The sequence below is a fragment of the Apostichopus japonicus genome, chromosome 17, assembly GCF_037975245.1.
Source record: "Apostichopus japonicus isolate 1M-3 chromosome 17, ASM3797524v1, whole genome shotgun sequence".
NCBI classification, from domain to species: domain Eukaryota; kingdom Metazoa; phylum Echinodermata; class Holothuroidea; order Aspidochirotida; family Stichopodidae; genus Apostichopus; species Apostichopus japonicus.
This window is the reverse complement of record NC_092577.1, coordinates 9,849,673-9,870,772: the sequence shown is the minus strand read 5'-3', so window position 1 is coordinate 9,870,772 and position 21,100 is coordinate 9,849,673. Positions and strand designations below refer to the sequence as shown.

Here is a 21,100-nt window from a genome sequence, read left to right as displayed (position 1 = left end):
AATGGACCCCAAACTTTATGTTACATTAAGGCATGTACTAACTACTTTACATTGTTTATTTAATATTAAAGATTGAATATTGAATTCATGGTGTTTACCAGACTATATTCAGTTGGAAGTGTTCATGTAGGGGAGTAGGGGGGTGGGCGGGGGGGGGGGTTGGTACCGTCTAGGATGTAGACAATTCAAAAATGGGAACATGATGATCAGGAATCCATCTGTTGAGTACCCACTACATTATGACTGGCTTCTTTTAAATTTCCTAAACAAAAACTGTGAGTCACATTAATTAACAATGTCCGTAACACCAGTGAAACAATGGGAATCTTCAGCGTTTCTGCTGAGGGCGCTGTCATACATCTGTCCTAACAGTGCCGTACTTTACAACTCTGGCTCCTAATGTGCGCCTCATCTAATTTGTTTACAGATCTCCAAAGATTTTGTATAGCACTGTAACATATCTCAATCTATGCGTAATTTGAGAAAATATGTTTAAAAAGATCCCGTCTCCGATAATCAGGAGAAGAATCGCAGGTAGAAGTCCAGTTAAATCAATTTCGGAGACTTGGATACAATTTCAGCGACGTTCAATTTTAGGTTTCTGTTTGGTTGACGACCAGACATGTGTGTCAAGTTGCCAAACGAATGGCGGGCAACATTTCGTGGTTAAAATGTGGTAGTTACGAGACTTGGTATAATCTGTATATATATATGCTAGGTACATGATGTCATGTACTATGTGTAAATTAGGTAATGTGCAGGTACTTTGCCCAGAAATGTCCATCACTGATTCCTTCAATGAATTCTCAGTGATTTCAGAGACTGCAACTTGTCAAGTTTTGAAGAACTAGAAGGGACCGATATGATAGCGCCCTCTCTGTTGAATTAGGGTGTGGCTGGAGTTCCCCATTGCAAAATTTGGGGGGAAAATCTTACATTGTCAATGATTGTATGATTATTAACTGCAAAGTAGCACCAAGAAAAAAGAGCAGGGTTTGCGATTGCTATACATTGTTTGAATGGAAATGCACAACGAAGCTTCAATCTATATTAATCTATATTGGTTAAAATGTGGTAGTTACGAGACTTGGTACAATCTGTATATATATGTAGTCACATGGAAATGCACAACGAAGCTTCAATCTATATTATAAGGCATACACACAGTTAGGGGAATATTTTCCTTTGCTTTTGACCTGTGTTTTTGACCTATAAATGTTTTGACCTTTTGACCTATAAAGCTATTGACCTACAAAGCTTTTAACGTATAAATCTCATTCTGGTGAAATCTGATCAGCCTAAACCATCAATGAAGTTGTAGAGTATGGTATGTAGTGTAAGACTAAATAATACATGCTATGCATGCCATCTTATTGGTGTTATTGTTACCCTTTATTGTTATGTTAATGTTTGTATGGTGTGCCTTGCAGCTGGTGTACTGCACTGCTGTATACAGTGCAGTGTTGGGAGGAAATATAGTTCAGTTCTGGACTCACCACCAACCTGTCAACATCTGTTCTATTGTGCCTTGTCCATCCATCCCTTTAAGTTGTAGTGTACTCTACAAAGTCACATACAGTAGGCCTAGCCTAGCTAACAGGATGGACCCAGCCAAAGAGCAAGGGATGAAACTCTCATTAACATTGTCCTCTAAAGGTATTATGCTTTTTTCAATTGTGAAGTTGTACTGTCCTTGTCATACTATGTCATACTGGCCTACAGTGACTAGAAATACAAATTAGTGTTAAATATGGCCTTACATTAGGCCTAAGGTAGGTATTTTGTCCCGGACAATAGGCTAACACAATAACACTACAATTGTTTACTATTTGCTGCTACCACTTACGTGTTGCACTGAGCCTATGATAAACTGGTATCCAGTCAAAACATCCCTTTACCAAAACGTCCCCGCTTTTTTAAAACCAAAACGTCCCTGCTTTTTACCAAAACGTCCCGCAGTCATAACGTACAGTCAAAATGTTCCCGCTTTTATAATCAGTTGGAATGCAAGTGTGGATGTTTGTAGTTCAAATCAAAGAGTAAGGATAAGTATAGTTTAGGTTGAAAACACAGTTTTTACGAGTGGGAAGTGCCGGTTATGAGGGCGGAAACATTTTTTTGAGTATAACACTAAAGGTAATCGAACGATTTATTCTATACTTCAAAATGTCAAATATCAACAGGGGCACGTACCTGTGACAAAATTTTACTTCGTAAAAATAAACGATAAGTGATTTCACTCAATTTAAAATATTATATAGATATATATGTATAGTATACGCATCCAAATTCTTTTTTAATTCCTCTTGTATAATATTTGTTGTTTGCCTTAATTCGTTAATTCACTGAAAAACATATAGCGTATACCTTTTTAGTACCAAATATAATTAAACGATATATGATTCATGATTTATTTAGCGCCTGTAATCCAACTTGCATGCCGATAACTTAGCCAAATTATAACTTAACATTAATATATATTCACAACTGTGAATGAATGTGATAGATGGGGACGTTTTGACTTTCGGTGACGTTTTGACCAACGGGGACGTTTTGACCAAAAGAGGGGACGTTTTGGTACGGGGACATTTTGACTGGTAAGCGATAAACTAGCCTAGGCCAGTAAACATTGCACTAGTTTCCGCTGTAGAAAACCTGCGGTTTGGGAGTGGAAATTAGTAACAGAGGAAGCTAAATGGGGCAGAGGCTCACGCCCCTCTCCCTACCCCAATTACTGCCACTGGCAATAGGCTAGCGTAATGTTTTGTCCTCATTCAACAATGGGCTATTCTAAAATCTTCCTTTCAATCAGGGATGAGTATGACCTAACTTAGGCCTAAGTAACATTACTGGCTGGACAAACCTTCATAATAATACTTTGTACGAACTCAATGTGCCTGAAAAATGTATAGTTACCTGTACCTTGTTGGTATGATATCGATACCATACTGAGAACTGACAGTAACAAAAATATGTATTTCTCCATTCTGAAAGTGTTTCTGGTTCATTCACTGAGTAATGTGAGATGGCTAAGATAGGAGGTAGTGGTACCGTGGTAGGCTAGTTGGGCGTTCGGCACGAAAGTATTAACGTTATGTTTACGATACTTCTCGAACATGAATGATGAACCTTGAACTTTCCAAGTGTGCTTTTTGGGATGATTCACACTGACAGAATCAATGCCTTTTTCTTTGAGTTTGTTACAATGTCAGCGCTGTGTCTCTTCTTTGCACTTGCAGAGCTCTGTGTACCTGATACCAAGCCTTCCAGGTCCGATATTAATTAAGCTGTTATTTCGTACTATATGTATATATATACTACGCATATATATACTACACTTACACTAGTATATGCGATGAAAAATTCCAAACAACAGAGACACAACGTTATGTTGTGAGTTGCCGTGCTAAAATGTTAAATAGGGGCTTGGTCACTATGGGGTCGTTATTGGTACAACGGGTTTAAGGTGATTGTTGCTTACATTTTGGAAAGCAATTTTCTACTAAATTGTATTTTTGTCGTATTTAATAATGCATTTAATATAAATTAAGTGGATCTTAATCGTCAGTAACAATAAAAATGAAATTTAAGGTCCAAAGACACCACGGGGATAAATCTAGTAACCTCTAACTAAATGGATCCTCTCAAAGATCCAGGACCAATTAAATTGCGTACTGAAAAAAAGATGGCGGCGTCCATGAGAATCTCCAAACTAATTTGGCCGGTGACTTTTTTTTAAATTTACTTCTTACTTCTGTGTGTGATTTACAAGAACGTTTAAGCCACACTGTGTTCCGAATCATTACTCTGCATTGATAAACGCTCAAATTTAACTTAATTAGGCTTAAAGTTAATTTCGTACAAGCAGATATGTAATTTTTAGAGTTAGGCAAGTTGTATCCTAACTTTTACAGTTACGAAAAGTGCTAGTATAGTACTTGTATAACTACTGTAATTTAATTTATGTGAAATTTGGGGACAAACTAAAACGAATGACAGCGAATGACCGAATGACATTTGACTTTGTACAGGGTAAATTATCATTTGCGAATGACAGCGAATGACAACGAATGACAACGAATGACAACGAAGGCCGGTGTTGAGAAGAGATAGAATGAATAATGGAGTGGAGTAAATGCAGTTATTGGTTTTCTGCGCAAAAATGATTTGAGGAAAATCGCATGTTACGTGGTTGCAGGGTTTTGGTGTAATTTACGGATAGAAACCACAGGAAAGATTTTTGCGTGAGAATGCGCTTGAGTGCTGTGCTTTTTACCTCTGTAGATTTATATAGAAAGATAACTGAAACCGTTTCAAGATTATAGTATTGCTAGTTTCTAACAATTAATATCGGAAAAATGACGTTAAATTTACAATTTCGCTTGCTATAAGATGCGTTTTTATCTTGTCCGTACTATACTAGATCTAGATACCCACGAAGTCTGAACTGTGATATCCAGTTGAAGCAAATGTACTGTGCTATCATTACTGTCATTCGTTTTAGTTAACGCGATTTTTTAGTGTGTACAACATATTGTCATTCGTTATGTGTAACGCAATTGTCATTCGTTTTAGTAACACCCGAAATTTGTGTTTTACCCTGTTCAGAGGAAACAAAGAAACACCTTGCTTAAAGTTTCTGCTGACTGCTTGCTGCTCACTTCCCTTAAAGGCATTGAAGACTCGCCCTAAACCGTGTGCGGCCATGTGAAAAAGTTAACTTTCTGTTGCTTGCAAGTGACTAATTTGTTTGTGTCGCTACAAAATGCAGACAGTAATGAAATGCGATACCTTGTTATCTTTACAGTAGCTGGACCTGAGATGTCCATCGCTGTATCGTTTATACACAGTGCTGTGGGTATTAACAGCAGCTGTATGTACTGACTGTACACTAGTGTCTAATTACAGACGGTAGCAAGCTGTGTGTGTATTTTCTGGGATCGATAAATTTGTTTAGAGACATAGGTGCTTCTCAGTCTTGGATCTGTTTAGCTGATAAGTTTAACGTTATTGTGGAAAATCATGTTCCCTTGAAGAATAGTCGTCGTAAAAGCAGTATGCCTTGAGGCTTGATGGATGAATAAGAAAGTTCGAGGCAAACACATTGAATGTGGAAGTTGACTAATTCTGAATCTCTTGTGGTTCAAAATTCATCAACTGAAGGGTAGAACGCTTAGTCTCTGAATTTCGAAAATAACATTGCCTTAAATATTAAGTATAACACAAAAGCCTTCTTTTCTTATGTCAGGTCAAAGCAGAAAGTTAAAGATGTGGTTGTTTCTCGTAGGGCACCACATGCAGAAAATATAGTTACTGATAGTCAGGATCTTGCAGATCATTTGAACAACTATTTTGTGTTGGTTTTTACAAGGGAAGATATGAGTAGTATTTCAGATTTTCAGGGGGAAAGTGATGGTCCTAATCTGAATATGGTCTTATTTTCTATGTTTCTAAAGCTCCTGTGCCCGATGCAATCCATCCGTATTTTTTGAAGACTTTTGCACATCATCTTTTGCGTTCCACTCTCATTGGTAAAATTAGTAAATTTATGAATGAAGGTTATGTTCCTCAGGACTGTAGATGTGCTAATATTACCCCAATTTTCAAGATGGGTGATAAGTCTTAGCCCTGTTAGTCTCACTAGTGTTGTTTGGGAGGTCCTGGAGTATATTGTTAAAAAGTCTATGGTCAGTCACTTCAGCAGTCAGTCTTTGATCAGAGAGTCTCAACATGGCTTTTTCAAAATAGGTCTCTTCTCACTAATATCCTTGAGTTTATGGAAGATGTAACAAGCTCACTCAATAGGCAGAAGTCAGTACATAGATGTTGTGTTCCTGGATTTCCAGAAGTAGTTGTACCAGAGGTCATTGTCTTAAACTCCAGAAGTTACAAAGTAGGATTAATATTTGGCATAACTTTTTTTCTAATAGGGTTTTGAATGAGTGGAATGGTTTGCCTGAAAAAGTTGTACTTGCAAGTAGTGTGAATGGGTTTAAGAATGCTTTGGACAAGCACTTTTAAGCATTGTGTCTTCAGTTTTATTCTCTCCTATAGGGACCTTGATGGGGACTTGAGTGTCCCTCCTGATCCTTGTTTTTGTTTATACTAAAGTAAACTACATGCAGGCTAGAATAGATTCAGGCAGAACTGCAGATCTGTAGTCTTCTCTGTGTTAATTCCTGTGTCCGATCCTCCTCGGTCTCTACAACATGTAAACCAAGAAACTGACACCATTTCTTGCGATTGAAGTGATGCACGTAACTTCAAAAACACCAGTACTCAATTGACAGAATGACTGTAAATAATGTGATTACTTTATATACAGTTGTTATGAATACCATGATTTAGTGTGGTCATTTATGAATTTTGGGCCACATTCACTGGCTACACAACTAGAGAAATTAGACAAGCTTCTGTTATTTTCATCTTCCAAAATTTTACAGTAAAATTTCAGTTCCAGGAATTGAAATCATTGTATAGCTAGGCCAAACCGTATCTGATATTTTATGAGGAAATATTTCTATATTAATTATCGGCAAGCAACTTGCAACTAACCTGTTTAAGTCGTTCAGACCCTTTCATTCTTCTAAGTGCTTCCTTACTTGTCAGAAGTTCATTTAAAATCATTCTTTTACTACTAGTAGTGTCTAGATAACAAATTTCAGTCAAAAATCCGAAACCATGTTGGATTTTCTCGCCAACTACAGAAATAATTCCCAAATTTTGGCATTGAGCATTGATCAGAAAGATTTTTGCCGACGTCCATTTTTTTTTGGTTCGCTTTTTGTACAGTACAGTATCCAGCTCCTGCTGTGAAATTATTTAATTTCGTCATAACAGGTTATCTGTATGTTCTGTCTATATTTTTTTATATTCCTATTTTTAGTTTTGCACAATTTTGACACTTTACCGCCATTTCCTACATATTTTTACATACATTTATATGTTAATATTTGTTTCACTCTTTAGATGTCTCAATACATTTTTGTTCCCGCATATCTTTACATAGTTTTGATAAATTTCTCACTCATATTTTTTTCGGAGCAGGAGGAAGGTTATGATTTTTCGATGTGTGATATTTATTTACATCGGCTGTATAAATAAATGAAAAATGAAATGAATTATGTATTTTATATTTCTCTATGATTTGACAGAATTTGGCGAAGACAGTTAACTGCTTTCATCAGACCAGAAATCTTTCAGCACCAGCTGCAAATGCAACTAAACAGTACACGTTGATGACACAAAAGGATGGGGTCAGAAGAATCCACCTAAACGATCCCAAGAAAAGGTACTGTACATACTACATAATAATAATAATAATAATAATAATAATACAACTTATAATGCGCACACACCACTCAAAGAATGTTCATGGCGCAATTGACAATTATAAATGATACAAATAATACAGAATAATACTAAACAATGACAAAAGAAAAACTTACAGTATGTTTTATGTGTGATAACACAATTTACGCATTCTTTCGATAAAGCTACAGTTTTTTTGTGTTGAACTCGACGTGTTACTATAATCTGATAATATTTGAGCGTTAAAGGCTTCTTCTGGTACTTGAAGATAACTGCTTTAAGAAACCAAATTGCTGAATAAAATTGCCTGTATCTTTTATTGTAGGTCAAGACCACATCCTAACATTTTGTTGTTGTCATGATATGAAAGTTTGTTGATATATTGTAAATTATTCATCTGGCAAAAGTAAAGTGAATAATGCCATTAGAGCTGAAATTGTCTTGTTTTTTGTTAATACTTTTTGTTATGATATTTCAATCATTTATCCACAGAGGAAAATGATATTTCTTAAAAAAAGAAGAGCTTTCAGTGATTTAGCTTTAATTTAAGTTTTTCTGTTCTTTTACCATACCTTTTGTTTTTTGCGCCTTGAGCACCCCGCAGGGCGGATATGTGCGCATTATAAATCCCTATTATTATTATTATTATGATTATTAAATAAATTTGGAGGATTCTAAGGACAGAGAACAGTGACAGCTATAAGACAAATATTCCAAACGTATCAGGTTTTAAGGATAAATCAAAAGGACGATTATCATAGCCAATAACCTAAAGCTTGTGAAGAACATTTATATATGTAACCCACCTGATATCACAGACCACAAAGTGTGATTTCACCTTTCTGTATAGCAAGAGAAGGTTTCCCGATTCAAGTACAGTAGGTCACATTCAATCAAACACATCTCAACTTATGTTGGTTTGCTTGAGGACTGTCCAAAAACTTGGGAATATTTATTTATGTTAATTACGTGGTTGGTCATGGTGATTGAAGGATACAACCATGTGCAACATTTACTGTACAGCTGGGTTGTATTCTGTTATTTAATTTTCACCACATCGTTGAAATTTCTGGAAAGTTGACTCGTCTTTCACTCGACTTGAAGTAAAGTAGTTGGTTTATAAAGGACTTTTATTAAACAAGAATAATGAGGATCAAAATAAAATAAAACTGTTAGCAAACTGCTTATCCACTAGAGAGCCTGTGTAATAGAATGTATAAAAGTAAGTTGGCCTGACGTTTCGATCCTGGGTTGTATGCTGTTATTTAATTTACACCACATTGTTTACATTTCTGGAACATTTACTCGTCTCTCACTTGACTTGAAGTAAAATAGTCTGTTAAGTAACTGGTTTATAAAAGACTTTATCATCTTCAAAATATCTCTAAGATTCTTGTCAGTTTCATATATGTATGTGTGTGTGTATGTACAGTATGTATGTATGATGATGTGTATATCTACTATAGTTTAATAACTGTGTAAAATGTTATTAAACAAGAATAACGAGGAGAACATCTCACTCTATTTAAAGCATGAAATGCTCACACAATATTTATATCGGTCAGGGAATAATTAACTGTCAAATTTTTTCGTAGCATTTTCTAAATGTTTAATTCTTTCTTTGAAATACTATAGTTCCTGTGTAGATAACCGCTATAAATCTATACACTGACCAGTACATATATATCATCTTGACCATTGTGTATTGCATTTTTGCACTGTGTTACTAGATAAATTATTCAATATCCGTATGATATTTTTGGTAAGGCCAGGCTTACACATTGGTAAAGTTTGGATTTGCAAGTTTGTATTTTCTTTCTGATACATCCATATAGTCTCGTCACGGTTGATAAAACATAAAAAATAACGACAGCAAATTGTTCCTTTTCTTTTGGTTTCTAACCGTTGTTTTGCTCCTGTCTCAGAAATGCTCTATCTTTGGCCATGTTGCATTCCTTGAAGAATGACTTACTGAAGGAAACTGCTGGAGATGAAGAAGAGGTCAGAATAATCATCATATCGGGGGAAGGTCCAGTCTTTTGTGCTGGACATGATCTTAAAGAACTGGTACGTTATGGCTGCAAATTCCCTTAGATTTGCCACAATCTGGTGGTAATGAATACTCAACCACTAAAGAGAAGGGGACCTCCTGGTGGAAGCACATATCTGATAAAGTATAATGGTCAGAAAACTATTAGCAAACTGCTTATCTACTGTCAAAAAAAAAAAAAAAACCTGTTTAGGTTAATATAATTTCCTATACAGAAAATGTAAAGTTAAAAATTCAAAAAAATAAAAGTTAGAGTGCCTGATATTTTGATCCTAGCAGGATGTTATTCAGAGGCTAACTGTATGACTGGTATACATTTAATTAAGACTTTTCAGACTTCCCAGCAAAATCTTTAAAACCTTTGAAAAACAGCTCTATATATATTTATTTTTTTCATGTTTGAAGCCTTTAAAAATTTCTTCATTTACAACCTTTTAAAAAACCTTTATTTTGTTGAAGAGTTGCTAGGTAGGTCTGATTTAATTTCAAAATGCTAAGAGTACAGATGTTCTTTGGAAGGTCAGTGGTAACATTGACAATCTCTCTGATTTTGGCTCAGTGGTGTATTTGTTTATAGTTTTATAATTCAGATACATGAAGGTTCAATGTTTCGAACAGATTCCACGAGAATGAGATTTGTACCTGATTTAGGTATCAATCCAAACCGTTTGATAAAAGCAAAGAGAAATGTACCTTAAAATTGGCCCATGGGTGGAAGTTGTCACAGTATAAGGTTAATGTTTTCCTTGTTTCAGCTATATAAATTTTTGTTTGGCCTTTTGGTGTTATTCAAGGCTGTTTGACCATTTTTATTCAAGGCTGTGTGGATTAAAAATTCTCAATCAAAATATTGTTTGCAATCTGACACTCAAAGGCAGGGAAGAATTTCTACCAGTGCAGCAACATGTGTTAAAGGGTGTGAAGACTCGCGCAAAAAGAAACGTATGATGCCGGTAATCTGAGCTAGTTCCGAATGAGGTGTAACAGAAGTGTTAGACACCACTATCGATCCCAGAAAATACACGCACAGCTTGCTACCGTCGGTAATAAGACACTAGTGTACAGTCAGTACATACAGCTACGGTCAATACCTACAACACAGTGTACATAGCAGCGATGGACATCTCAGGTCTAGATAAAAGATAACAAGGTATCACGTTGCATTACTGTCTGCATTTTGTAGCGACAAGAAGTAAAGTTCACTTGCAAGCAACGGAAAGTTAACTTTTTCAGAGCGTGGCACACGGTTTGGGGCGAGTCTTCAAAGCCTTTAAATACAATGTTCAATATTTCGGGAACATGTGAAGTTTCACCACATACCACCCTACCGCACAGTGGCTATGAAAAACAATCATGGGGTTGGTATAAACAGTCTCAAATTGTCTTTTTTTGTTGTATTTTGAGCAGACCAGTGAAACGGGGAGATCGTACCACACAGAGATCTTTGATGCTTGTACTGATGTCATGCTATTGGTACAAGATATGCCAGTTCCAGTTATTGCTCAGGTAGCAGGTAAGTCAGCTGATTAAAAGCTCACAGTAGAAAAATATAGTTTTGTAGTGAGGTGTAGTGTGGTGTAGTGAAGTGTGCTGTAGTGTGGTGAATTGTATTTTAATGTGTTGTATTTTAATGTTTATTATTGTATGGTATGGTATGGTATGGTGTTATGTGGTATGGTATGGTTTAGTATGGTATGGTATGGTATAATATGGTATGGTATGATATGGTATAATATGGTATGGTATGGTATTGACTGGTATGGTATAGTATAGTGTAGTATAGTATTGTATGGTATTTTATGGTTAGATACATTATGGTATGGTATTTTATGGTTTAGTATGGTGTAGTATGGTATGGTATAATATGGTATGGTATTGAATGGTATGGTATGGTATAGTATAGTATAGTATTGTATGGTATTTTATGGTGAGGTATGGTATGGTATGGTATTTTATGGTGAGGTATGGTATAGTATGGCATGGTTTGGTATGGCATGGCTTGTTGTGTTGTATTCCAATTTGAAGCACTATTTCTGACATCATATCTATTCTGAGTCACTTTTAAGTATGATGCATCTCATATTCAAGATGTTTGTTTGCTATCTCAAAATGTAATGTAGGAAATGAATGATAATATCGTACATCATATATACCATATATAATTAAAAACTGTTCCCTTTACCATCAGTCACAAATTAATTAACACTGGTGTTTTAACAACATCAGTCAATGATCACTGTTATGTCTTGAGCCCAGAGTCTTACTTGTAGGGGCATCTGCTGTCAATTTGGTGCAGGCCTGTTCCTTTTTTTCGCTTTCTTTTTGGCTAATTCGTTAGGGCAAGAATAGATTTTTTGGGTATGTATTACATGTTTAGAGGTATAAGAGAGAATAAGAAGATAATTTCATTATTGTTTAATGCACACGGAAAGGTGACTGGGGAATCATGAAGAAGAATTTGAATAGAGCAAAGGAGGCTTTGGGTAATGCATGGTTCAAACTAGTAACCACACAGGTTTTGAGATCATCACTTACAAACATATCAAATGACAAAAAAGAAGAAAAAAAGTGATGTTTGTTTTAAATTTAATGTTTCTTTATAGGATTGGCTACTGCAGCAGGTTGCCAGCTGGTAGCCAGCTGTGACATAGCAGTGGTATCAGAGAAATCTAGATTTGCTACCCCTGGGTAAGTTTACTACCCCATGGGTAATTTTTTACCCCTGGGGTAAGTTGTCTACCTATGGGTAAGTCTGTTACCCCTGGGTAAGTTGTCTACCCCTGGGTAAGTTGTCTACCCCTGGGGTAAGTTGTCTACCCCTGGGGAAAGTTGTCTATCCCTGGGGAAGTTTGTTACCCCTGGGGAAAGTTGTCTACCCCTGGGTAAGTTTGTCTACCCCTGGGTAAGTTGTCTACCCCTGGGGAAAGTTGTCTATCCCTGGGTAAGTTTGTTACCCCTGGGGAAAGTTGTCTACCCCTGAGGAAAGTTGTCTACCCCTGGGTAAGTTTGTTACCCATGAGTAAATTTGCTACCACTATGTAAATTTGCTATCCCTTCATAAAATTTACTTCCACTCTGAAGGTAAGTTTACTAACCCTCTGTAAATTATTTATCCCTGGGTAAGTTTTCTATATCCCTATGGTAATTATGCTACCCCAGGGTAATTTATCTGCACCTCGGTCAGTATGCTACCATTGAGGCAAGTTTGCCAACTGAGATGGAAAATATTTTGTTACCCTTTGAATGATTTTGTTTACCCATTGAAATGTTTTTTGCTTCCAATAGGAAAGTATTTAAATTTGCTAACATTGTTTTGTAGGTGCTACCCAGATGAGGAAATTCTAGTATTCTTACCATTAGGAAAGTTTGCCACCCCCTAATCTGGTCTCTAAGTTCAAAAATTAATCTGCTTGCCAAGTACATAATGTTACATTAGATAAGACACACACTTTATGAAGGTTTGTTTCATCGAGTAAACTCCTCTTCAATATGCATATATCAGTAAGTAGGAAATGGTCATCTTACATTAAAGATTGAATATTAATTAATTAATAAATTAATTGGAAATGAATAAATTGTAGCCTGAAATTGTTGATGGTATGGTTCTCGCTGACATATCAAACAATCTGATATTTTACAATTTTCTCCCTCATTACCAGAGTCAACGTCGGACTATTTTGTTCCACCCCTGGAGTTGCCTTAGGGAGAGCTGTGCCTCGAAAGATCGCCATGGAAATGCTGTTTACAGGAGAACCAATCACTGCACAAGGTAAATATTTAAAAAAAATTATAATAAAAAAAATAATAATAATAATAAAAATTAAAAAAATAAGAAAAATAAAGTAAGAAAAAATTAAAACTTGTCAACAAGTCAAAAATATCGCAATTTGGATGAGCTGTTGTGTTATACTAGCACAGTAAGTCTACAACTCGTCTGGCCCTTCAGGACCACCATACCAAAGAAGTTGGACTTGCTGTATCTGGATCTCAGAGCCAAATCAGCAATAGGCAACTGACTGAAAAAAATATAAACAATTGGAAACTGTGCAAAGCAATATTGGGCTAATAAGAGGATTCAAAGAAATAAAATTACAAATCCCTGTGCTCTACCAACAAAACTATCCAGCCCTTAATTGGTAACAATCCCTGTTTAACAGCAAAATAGGGGCAAGGGTAATAAAAACCAACCGGGTGGTTTAAATTATCAATTTTAACCAAGTGACTAAAGTTAAAATTGGTACAAGTGGAATGTTATTTGAAACTTTTCATGTGGTTGTCTTTATTGCAGAAGATACGCTTGTTAAAAAAAAAAAAAAAAAAATTGGTCACTTTCTCTTCCTTGCCTTGTATACTGAAGTTCTGAGTTCAGTCAATTAAATTTGAAAAACTCATTTAAATACAGGTTGAGTGTCTATGTTCGTGTGTATCATAACCGCAGTTCATCAATCTAGTATTGAGTCAACAGTTCTATAACAGATATTTTGGTATGAGTACCAGGCTCTAAGGGTGAGTAGGATTAGTTAATCTAGCATTAATCTCCCTTTCTAGATTTCTCAAAAGTCCTTTAGTACAAATCCTCAAGGGCGAGTAGGATTCGAATCAACTGTGATAGAATCCATCCAAGTTATGATGATGGACTGACTACACAAATATGTCAAGTATTTAACATGATAATCCTGTAATTCACTTTTCTGCATAACTCTCAACAATTTTTTTTTTTTTTTAAATTTGAAAGAATGTATTTTCCTACAGCAATGACAAATTTAATCTATCAGTTTCATGAATAACTGCAAAATTAATCTTTTTTCTAGTTTTAGTCAAATTCTGACAAAATTATGCTTCTGTGTGTTTCTGTGTCATATCTTTTATTAAGAGATATTTCGAATTAATTTCACGTGAGCATCTTATGATCTGAGGTAAGAATATTGGTCAATGCTTTGTGACTCAGTTAGGAACAGTTCCACAGTCTTTCTTGAAAACTTCTGAGAAAATATGTAAAAACTGTTTTTTTTTGCAATGATACCAATTTGTTTTGCATTTGTTTTTGCAGCTGCCCTTCAACATGGGTTGGTCAGTAAAGTTGTACCACATGAACAATTAGAAGAAGAGGTATGTGATATTATTCATCTTAACCTTCCCCCATGCCTCCCCCCAACAAAATATTAATATTAATCTAAGTCATTTACTGATTCATTGCTGAAGGCAAAAGGACTCCATTGCAATGGTAATGATGTGTGTGTATGTGTGTCTATGTTGATAAATGGATTAATTTCGTATTTGGTATCTGGATTCATCAAACTGAGTACATGAACCCTTTTGTTTTTCATAGAGATAAAAAATCAAGTGTCATCAGGTTGTTCCATGGCAACGACCTCATTAACGTACAGCAATTATAATAATCGGGTTTGCTTCCCATTTTAAGTCCACATTTAAGTCCAACATTTCGGTTGCTAAAACAGTCGTTTAAAATTTCTCGTCTTTTTTTTCGCAGACTCAGAAACTAGCGGAGAAGATTTGCCAGTACAGCAGCTCTGTGATCTCCTTAGGTAAATCCTGTTTTAACAGCCAGATGGGTAAATCCAGAAGAGAAGCTTACAGGTGAGAGGCTAGTGAAAATCAGAGATCGAAATTGTGCTAGTGGGAGGGGTCAGTTGGAGTGCTCGCCCGAGTATTTACCCGATCTGTTGGTCTGTTGGTCACGTTATTTATCCCCTTAAGGACATTGGTTGAGTCTGTTGGTCACGTTATTTATCCCCTTAAGGACATTGGTAGAGTCCGATTGTCATGTTACTTATTCCCTTGAGGACATTGGTTGAGTCCGTCGGTCTGTTACTTATCCCCTTGAGGACATTGGTTGAGTCCGTCCATTACTTACTTATCCCCTTATAGGAAATTGGTTGAGTCTGTAGGTCACGTTATTTATCCCCTTAAGGACTTTGGTCGAGTCCGTCGGTCGCTTTATAATCCCCTTAAGGACATTGGTTGAGTCCGTCGGTCTGTTACTTATCCCCTTAAGGACTTTGGTTCAGTCCGAAGGTCACGTTATTTATCCCCTTAAGGACATTGGTCGAGTCAGTTGGTCAAGTTATATATCCCCTTAAGGACATTGGTTGAGTCCACTGGTCACATTATTTATCCCCTTAGGGTCGTTAGTCGAGTCCGTTGGTCTAGTTATTTATCCCCTTAAAGATATTGGTTGAGTCCGTCGTGATTAAAATAGAGGCAAAAGTAACAACAAAATTGAGTTATTTTGTTCACTTTCTGTAACCCGTTTATTATCAATAAATATTTAAGAATGTAGCACCAAGGTTTTCCATTTTACAAAACTTTTTCGCACCTGTAAAAAAAAACTTAATGAAAATCTTGTTTTCGTTATGGAATTAAACTCCTTTGTTGACACTGATAAGCAAAAGAATACAAACTGGGCAGGTGGTAGGAAGCTTCCAATGCTATAAACCGATACACACCGGCCATATCACTTAAACATATAAGATGTGTAAGTATGCTATCAATAGTATTTATTGAGATTGTTTATTGTTAACCGTGCTACAAAAAGATATGGGATGCCATTTTAAACATAGCACGTACAGAATAAGAAATAAATAATTAAAATAAAATAGTAAAATTAACAAAGGCTTAAGATATCCAAAAGACAGTTCTTCATCAAAGGTGCACATTTTATTTGCCAGTAGGGCAAATTTGATATTTTGAAAAAAAGAGGGGGGCACGTGCCCCAGTTCCCCCCGGCTCCTACCCCCCTGAAACTGGGTATATACAAATGATGATGAAAGGGAGTTGAGTGACATTGTTCCACTTTCCAGAATGACATGACTCAAAGAATGACTTTGACACAAATCGGGAAAATTAGTCATAATCTCACGACTCCACCCTTGAAATGGAGTGATTCATCAGAAAAAGCTGATTTGAAAATGGATGAAAATTCGAATTAACTTTTCAAATTGCTTCATTTTTTTTGTTTCTTTTTTTTCTTTTCTGTTGTTGGCATTACCGAAGGACGTCAGAATTGCACTCAAATTTGCCAAACTGTCCAATAATTTAGTCACTTATATTCAAAACTAAAAAGAGTCTTTTTCTTTATCTTTTCTCATCAAAGTACCTTCTTCTCTTTGACTACTATATTTTTTAAATTGAAGGCTTTATTTTTTAAGTCCTTAACAGTATTCTACTAGGCTCAATTCCTATGATATAAGAGTACTTTAGGGACTGAATAATTTTAGCAGTTTCAAGGGAGCTTAAATCTGGAACTCTACCGGTGGTTAGGAAGGTGGAACTTGCAGGTTCTAATGGATCGTTGTCTGTTGGAATGATAACTGATATGTGTAGAAGTCCCGCTTTCATTTTCTATGTTGAATGCTTCGAGATGGGATGGAATCAAAATGAACTTTGGGTTTTGTGTATTGATATAAGTTTAGAAAAATGTGTCAAGTAAAAGATCCCTCTCCCCCCCCCCCCAAAAAAAATCAATTAATAACAATGTGTATCCTTTGTCTCTGCATATCCTATTAGCCATGTTTATGCATGGCAATCCAAGGTAGAAACCCCTCCACCCTCCCCCTTTTTACTTCTCCTTCACCCACTTCATTTCCCCTCCCCCCTCCCCTTCAATTTCCTTAGCTCAAAAGGCTAACAACAGTATTGACAAGATAATAATTTCAAAACACATTTCAACTAGATTTGGTAATATAACTCCAGGCCCAGACAAGAAAACTGAAAGGAAAACTGATTGATAACCTAGGATGATGGAGGCTAGCTTTCGTTAAATTGTTTTTTTGCCACAAAATTATTATTAATATTGTTGCTGTTGTTGTTATTGTTGTTATTCTTTGTAGTATAATTCTTATTATTCTTAATATAATTATTATTATCATTATTTATTGTTATTTTGGTATTCTTATTTTGGTATTATTATGATTATGATTATGATTATTATTATTTTTATGATTATTTTATTCTTATTATTATGATTATTATTATGATTATTATTTTATTCTTAAATTTTTGTGGCACAAGGCAGCTTTTTTGGATTACATTTCCCCTCTTATATTTTGTTTTTGTCTTTTTTGCAGAGAAGCTGGTCAAGTCATGGTGGATAATCTAAGCCTTAAAGACGGACAAGAGGGTATCGGCGCATTCGTCAGGAAGGAACATCCTAAATGGAGTAACTCATTTGATAAAGCTCACGAGTAAGGAAGAAAGCCTAGCTCACGAGTAAGGAAGAAGCATTGCTCACGAGAAAGGAAGAAAGCGTAGCAGAGAAGTACCTTGACAAGAATAATTTTTTAATTTTTTAAAACTTTTTCGAATACCTCAGACCCGACAGTTTCTCCCTAATCCGTACGTCAGGCAGTCGTGTTGCTGTGTGGTCGGTATGTAACAAACACTACCATGCAGACACACTGTCACACACATATATCGTTTTACAAACTGGAAGTCTGGAAGGGGCAGGTATGCTGATACAACTATCTGTTAGTGTCATAGAATCAGCATATTGTGGATGCTTATGAATATTCATAAGTGGTAGGACGGTTCTCTATCTTATAATTTTGTGTAGAAAATACTTTTGTCACAGTCTGTTACCCTGTCTAATAATTGCTTGTTGATTATATATCTAGCCTTCTTCCATCCGTATTACAGGGGGCGCTCTCCAGCTGTAATATATGTACAGGACCCCGCCACACTTTCACACAGAGAATTGCACTGTAACCGGTCACACAGGAAAGCTGTAACACTTGGCTATAGTAGTTTCGTTATCATTTTTAGCCACGTTTACACAGTTAATCACACTGTAAATGGTCACATAGGAGAGCTGTAACACTTGGCTTTAGTAGTTGCATTATCATTTGTAGCCACTTTCAATTCGAAATCCTTCTAATAATATTGATCCCGAAGGCATTTATGTACAGTGGTGTGCTGGGGAAGGGAGGGGGGGGGGTTGGGGCAAAATTTCTTTGAAATGCTTGGGTAGGATTTATGGAAGGGTCAAAGGTGGTTCCAAGATTTTATCAAGAGAGGGTGTGGCCATGTCGTTGTTGAAGCCGACCTCCATATATGGATGTCGTACCACCATTAATTGCTCCCATTGACTTACACACTAAACTCGTCACTTTCCAAGGCCAATAGAGCATAGATAGAAGTTTTCAACTGACATGTCCTGCCCACCACATGATAGCTAATGGCTTGGGCTATCATAGCACATTTAGCTTTTGCCACCATGACTGTTGAAATTAAGAGCTAGAAGAGCTCAAATGTTAGCATAGTGCTCCCCAACCCATCTGCCAGCTCTCGCAGCAAAAACTTCTTGTTGCACCCAGGATGTTTTATAATGCCTTAACAGTAAGTTGTATTGACCCAAATATGCTAGATTTTCTAATTTTGGTCACCTTTGGTGAAAATTCTTATACTGTTTTTGTTACCATCTTGGAGGAGATTTACCTCACTTAGACATTCAGTCATCTTGTGTGTTCATTAAGAATGTATGACAGCAATTTGGAGAGTAAAGATCTCCAGGAAAGTACTTTTTAAAAATTTCTAGTGATCAATTATAGCATGCTATAATAATTTTGAGCCTATACAGACAACCTTTAAATCACCTTCAATCCTCAAGATTTTTCGACCATCAGTAGTTGATTTCATCCTCATCAACATCCAAGCATGAAAACAGAATGATGATGACTCCAAAAATGCCTAAACAAATCCCTACAGTAAGTCACTTTAAGACTTTTGTCCGACTGTTAACATCTCGGGCGGACGTGCACCACTCTATCTGTGGTGCGATACCCTATACAGATGGGTGCAGGTTCCCCTAGAACGGTGCATATTTTTACTATAAATCAGGTCCTATATTAAGTCTAAACGCAAGATTGTGCTAATAAATTCTTTTGAATTCATATGTGATGTTGAAAAGGGCATGTAGCGCCCCCACATTTTTATTTCGTTAAAAAACAGAAGGATTAAAAAAAAGCATTATATTTTTCTATGTTATGTGAGAGATATATTTTAAGGCAAAACTAAAGGCTTTCCACTCGGTAGATCTCAATGCTTGATTATTATCTTGTAACTGTATATGTTGTAGAATGTCTCCACGGGGTGAAAATCTATGACTTTTCCCCTTTTTTTAATATGTTTGCATTATCATGTTTAAAGTAAACAGTTTCACGACTGAAAACAATGTCAGTATCAAATAATGTTATTTCAGCAAGTTAGCAACAACATTTTGTGAATATCCCGTATGAAAGATAACAAGTATATATATAAAAAATCCATTATAATTTATAGCACTAGTGGCTGTTGATGGCATTTACAGTTTTCTTCCATTTTCCAAGATCTTGTGGAAGAAATTGTTCACCGAACTAAGTAAAAAAAAAATCAAAGTTAGGAATTTTTTAGTATCCAGAGATTTCGTTAGGACCGATACTGACTTATTAAGATGTCAATGAATATGCATATATTATTGTATGTATATGTATTACATTGTTTAATAATATATAATAAGTATAAAGTTTTCATAAAGGCAATATTACGTTATATCAATGAGTCATAACGCAGACTAGAATTTATTCCGAAAGGTTGACTGTAGACTAGAAGGATCAGGTGTTGTCATATCACTAATGCATATGCAAACTCATGAATATGTAAATTTTTGTATAAATCTATATAATAATACTATAATGTGAGAAAGTCATAATTATTATAACTGAGACAAATTGAAGGCAACATCTGTTGGACTTGTTTTTCTTTATCTTGTTTTTGTTGTTATTGTTGTGGTTGTAAAAGTCATTGAAGGGCATTCATAAACTTATCTTGATTCACAGTGAAAATACTGTCACCGCTGCAGTTAAGTATCAGTATTGATGTTACAGGCGAGAGGAAGGGGGGGGTGGGGAGGTTTCTTTGCTTGTTTCATAGACTTATTTGTCAATTATAAATGTTACTTTCACAGTACACTGGCAGTTTAAACCCCTTTCTGTCCCTTCACCCTACCCCCCCCAAAAAAAAACTTCTTATACTCTTGTGACCTTCCCACAAAGAGAACTTCCTACTGTTTGATAGGTTTATCCCCCCCCTCCTTCCCCTCCTTTTCATAGCTCCCCAGCAGATACGGACATGTCTTTTGTTCCCTCCCTGGTGGGGGAGGTTTCTCTGCTTATTTTTCAAATATAAATGTTACTTTCACAGAAACACTGGCAGTTTAAACCCCTACCCGTCCCTTTACCCACCCCATCCCCCTCCCCAACAAGCCCTGATACTCTTGTGACCTTCCCACGAAGAGAACTTCCTACTGTTTGATAGGTTTACCCCCCTCCTTTTACCGTCCCCTCCTTTTCATGCCTCCCTCTGCAGCAGATATTGGCCCGTCTTTTGTTCCTTCTTTATCTCTTAGAGGGATTGAGAAAGTTCATTGCAAGAAACTTTGCAAAGTGCACCTGGGAAACAATTTTTCTGATTACGATCGCTAGAAACCAAAGTTGCTTGCGTTTCTGTTCGTATGTAAGACACGACACTGGAATGGCTGACTTTGAAGAAGTTTATTGCTAATATGTTACAGTGAAACAAAATATAAAATATAGGAAACAAACCACGTTGGAATATCATTTGTATCTGCAAAATATTCAACTTTGAACTAGTTTTTAACTGAAATGTATGGCAAATGCTCATGAAAAGACCCTAAGTGATTATAGAAAATAACAGCAAAGTTCTGGTCTATTTGTTCACGGTAAT

General features: G+C 36.0%; 2 protein-coding genes across 4 annotated transcripts in view; one reads left to right on the top strand and one right to left on the bottom strand.

The window, feature by feature from the left end:
* Positions 1-3,398, bottom strand: part of LOC139954605 (uncharacterized) — a 41,590-nt gene extending 38,192 nt beyond the window's left edge. The window contains exon 1 of one of the 2 annotated variants that reach the window (XM_071954504.1): positions 2,917-3,398. In XM_071954504.1, coding sequence (XP_071810605.1) covers positions 2,917-2,986 — 70 coding nt within the window. In that variant the 5' untranslated portion in view covers positions 2,987-3,398. The remainder of the gene's footprint in view (positions 1-2,916) is intronic. The other variant, XM_071954505.1, reaches the window with a different exon arrangement.
* On the top strand, positions 1,516-20,116 carry LOC139954608 (enoyl-CoA hydratase domain-containing protein 3, mitochondrial-like). 2 transcript variants are annotated; one of them, XM_071954508.1, is made up of 9 exons: positions 1,516-1,656; positions 7,155-7,291; positions 9,237-9,378; positions 10,769-10,874; positions 11,965-12,049; positions 13,021-13,130; positions 14,412-14,470; positions 14,853-14,959; positions 17,449-20,116. In XM_071954508.1, the coding sequence occupies exons 2-9, from the start codon at positions 7,239-7,241 to the stop codon at positions 17,567-17,569; spliced, it is 783 nt and encodes a 260-aa protein (XP_071810609.1). In that variant the 5' UTR covers positions 1,516-1,656; positions 7,155-7,238; the 3' UTR covers positions 17,570-20,116. The 2 variants fall into 2 exon arrangements, with proteins under 2 accessions (XP_071810609.1, XP_071810608.1); XM_071954507.1 differs by lacking the exon at positions 1,516-1,656 and adding an exon at positions 3,587-3,724.
* The last annotated feature ends 984 nt before the right edge of the window (positions 20,117-21,100 follow it).